This window comes from Priapulus caudatus, unplaced genomic scaffold (genome assembly GCF_000485595.1).
Source record: "Priapulus caudatus unplaced genomic scaffold, Priapulus_caudatus-5.0.1 Scaffold4788, whole genome shotgun sequence".
In the NCBI taxonomy this organism is placed as follows: domain Eukaryota; kingdom Metazoa; phylum Priapulida; class Priapulimorpha; order Priapulimorphida; family Priapulidae; genus Priapulus; species Priapulus caudatus.
This window is the reverse complement of record NW_014581849.1, coordinates 2859-6233: the sequence shown is the minus strand read 5'-3', so window position 1 is coordinate 6233 and position 3375 is coordinate 2859. Positions and strand designations below refer to the sequence as shown.

Here is a 3375-nt window from a genome sequence, read left to right as displayed (position 1 = left end):
AGAGAGAGAGAGAGAGAGAGAGAGAGAGAGAGAGCGACTCTTAATCGTGTACTCAATATCCAGTTACATCACACCATATTCGTCACCCAGGAACAACATACCAGCAAGTCCAACCCTCGTGGAGTTAGCAATCTCCAGTGCCTCCTCCTCAGAAGTAAACCTGTGGCAGAGATCACAAGTCAACAATCAAGCAGCATACTCACTGTATTATCAATTATAGAAACCAATTAACTGTGTGATCAACGACAGACCATCCACATGATCAGTGACAGATTAACAGCGCGACCAACGAGAAATTAACAGCGCGATCAATGATGAGCTAACCGCTCAATCAGTGACTGATTGATTGACTACAAACTTACTGCCTGATCAACAACAAAATAACCGCACGATCAACAACAAAATAACTGCCTGTCAGATTAATGACAAAATAACCATGTAATCAACAACAAACTATCCGAGTGATCACTGACCAATTTTAAGTACGTGATCGACAACAAACTAAACGCTTGATCAATGACATTCCCCACGTTATCAACAACAATCAACATCGATTTACTTCGCGATCGATCGATCGACTTACTTCGCGATCGATCGATCGACTTACTTTGCGATCGATCGATCGACTCACTTCGAGATCGATCGATCGACTTACTTCGCGATCGATCGATCAACCTACTTCGCGATCGATCGATCGACTCACTTCGCGATCGATCGATCGACTCACTTCGCGATCGTTCGACTTACTTCACGATCGGCGCGACAGGTCCGAAGATCTCTTCGCGTGCGAGCATCATGTCCGGAGTTATCCCGGTGAGCACCGTCGGCTCGTAGAAGTTGCCGCCGCGCTCGTGGCGCTTCCCTCCCACGACGACGCTCGCCCCGCGCGCCACCGCGTCCGCCAGCAGCCGGTCCACCTGCGCAGAGCAGCCGCACGTTACGGGAGAGGAGGAGAGGGAGGGAACTCTCTCCGTTTCTTCCTCACCTTCTTCCTTCCCTCTCTCTCGTCTCTCCCTCCCCTTCTCCCTCCCCCTCTCCCTCCCCTTCTTCCTCACCTCTCTATCCCCTCTTCCTCCCCTTCTCCCTCCCTTTTCCTCACTTCTCCACCTCGCGACCTAGTGGAGCCACCTGGAGGTTGAAAACCGAATCGCCAAACCGCGAAATTTTCCGGGCGGAGAAATCTTTAGCACGCGTGACCCGGCGATTCGAAAAAACAAGCGAACGCCTTTGCGCGCTCGCGCCCACAGGTGGCGCCGCGTACCTTCTCAGCGGCGGCGGCGTTGATGAGCGGACCCTGGCTGACGCCGGGCTCGAATCCGTCGCCGACCTGTAGCGCCCTCACGTGGTCGGCGAAGGCGGTGACGAACTTGTCGTAGATTCCCGCCTGAACAATCAGCCGGTTAGAGCAGACGCACGTCTGAAACACAGGAGGGGGCCGTGTCAACAATCACGATCACGGGATGGGGGCCGTGTCAACAATCACGATCACGAGACGGGGGTCATGTCCACAATCTCGTTCACGGGATGGGGGGCGTGTCAATAATCACGATCACGGGATGGGGGCCGTATCAACAATCACGATCACGGGACGGGGGTCATGTCCACAATCTCGATCACGGGATGGGGGGCGTGTCAATAATCACGATCACGGGACGGGGGGCATGTCCACAACCGACAAAAATTAAAATGAAACACCCAATGTACGCGACCCAGTAACTTCGATCAGTAACTGCAGTCATATTAAAGTTGAGTAATACTACAGCACACATTGCATTTACATCAAAACTACTCGATTTTAATCGATCATTACATAGGAATAGTACACATTAAAAGTCTGTGCATAAATAAACATGCGAAAATTTGCTCTCCCCCTCAAAACGCAAATGTGTAAAAGAAAAAAAAAGGAAAAAAAAGGAAAAAATTTGTTTTTATCAAAAACGATGACAGGTGACGCTACCTGTCCGCTGCATCTAAACTTGGACGCCATGGCGCCGGCGACGGCGGCGTCGACGTCAGCGCTGTCGAAGACGATGAAGGGAGCGTTGCCGCCGAGCTCCAAGGAAACACGCTTCACCGTCGACGCGCACTGAGCGAGCAGCAGCTGCAATCAGAGGACAGTAACACCTGTATAGAAGGGTCGGTTACGGAAAATAACCTGCCCAAGTATCCCCAAAAGGTGGGTGGCTGTTACACCACGATAACACCTGTATAGAAGGGTCTCTTAAGGGAAACCCTTCACCCACTTAGGTGTCTATTGGGCAGCCATTATACTATGGTAATACCTGTATAGAAGGGTCGGTTAAGGGAAATCTCCCCTGCCCAATTATCCCTCAAAGATGGGTGTCCATTCTATAAAGGGAGTGCTTGAGGTTAGGGTCGTTTTACGATGTTCATTTAAAAGAAAGGAAGTTCTACGATGTTCTGCAGAAAATGTTTTCTCATAAATATTCTCAAGTAACCATGGTCCCATTTACCTGATGAAAATAACATGCGTAATAGGGTTGGATTTGAAAGACCCCCCAAAGAAAGGCATGTCAGTGATGAGCCAATTCCTCTGTTTCCCTCCCCTTTTCCTCCCCCTCTCCTTTCCTTCTCCCTCCCCTTGTCTCCTCTCTCCCTCTCCTCTCCTCCTCCACTCCTCCTGTTCACCTCCTCCTCCCCTCTCCCTCCTCCTCCCCTCTTCCCTTCTCCTCACCTGTTGCCTCCCCCTCTCCCCTTCTCTTCCTCGGTCCCTCCTGCACCTCCGTCCTCACGTCATCCTCCCGCCCTCACGTCCTCCCTCTTCCCTCCTCTCCTCCTTCCTCCCCCTTCTCTCCTCCTCCTCACCTCTCCTCCCCTCTCCCCTCCTCTTCTCATCCCCCTCTCCCGCTCCTCTTCCTCCCCCTCTCCCCTCCTCCTCCTCCCCCTTTCCCCTCTCTCTGCCTCCTCTTCTTCTCCTTCCCCCTCTCCCTTCTCCCGCTCCCCCTCCCTCCTATCACTCCTCCTCTCCTCCTCCTCTCCTTCCGCCCCTCTACCCTCCTCTCCTCCTCCTCTCCCCCTCTCCCTCTATCCTCTTCCTCCCCCTCTCCCCTCGCTTCCTCTCCTCCCTCTCCCCTCTCCTCACCTTTCCCGGTGGGCCGAATCGAGGCCCTGTGAAGGGAGAACTTATGCGACGAGCGGGATCCTGTCCGGTCATGATCCTGCGATTCGCCGGCGCCCTCTCCTGAGCTGCCGGTGACAACGTTGAAGACGCCCCGGTGGTTATGCCGGCTTTGCCCTCAGCTAGCTGCAAGGGAAAGACACATTGAGGTGTCGTGCTAGGGGGAGGCGGGGAATGTACACACGCACGCGCACTCACGCACGATCGCATCACGCTACGATCGCACGATCGACACC

At 53.3% G+C, this 3375-nt stretch overlaps 1 protein-coding gene across 1 annotated transcript in view; it reads right to left on the bottom strand.

Annotated features, from left to right (window-relative positions):
* The window catches only part of LOC106819851 (succinate-semialdehyde dehydrogenase, mitochondrial-like), a 3216-nt gene extending 1119 nt beyond the window's left edge, over window positions 1–2097 (bottom strand). The window contains exons 1-4 of the mRNA XM_014824424.1: window positions 1958–2097; window positions 1262–1417; window positions 748–917; window positions 102–160 (exon numbers count right to left, since the gene is read on the bottom strand). Of these exons, the coding sequence (XP_014679910.1) occupies window positions 102–160; window positions 748–917; window positions 1262–1417; window positions 1958–1987 (415 nt within the window). The 5' untranslated portion in view covers window positions 1988–2097. The remainder of the gene's footprint in view (window positions 1–101; window positions 161–747; window positions 918–1261; window positions 1418–1957) is intronic.
* Between the last annotated feature and the right edge of the window lie 1278 nt (window positions 2098–3375).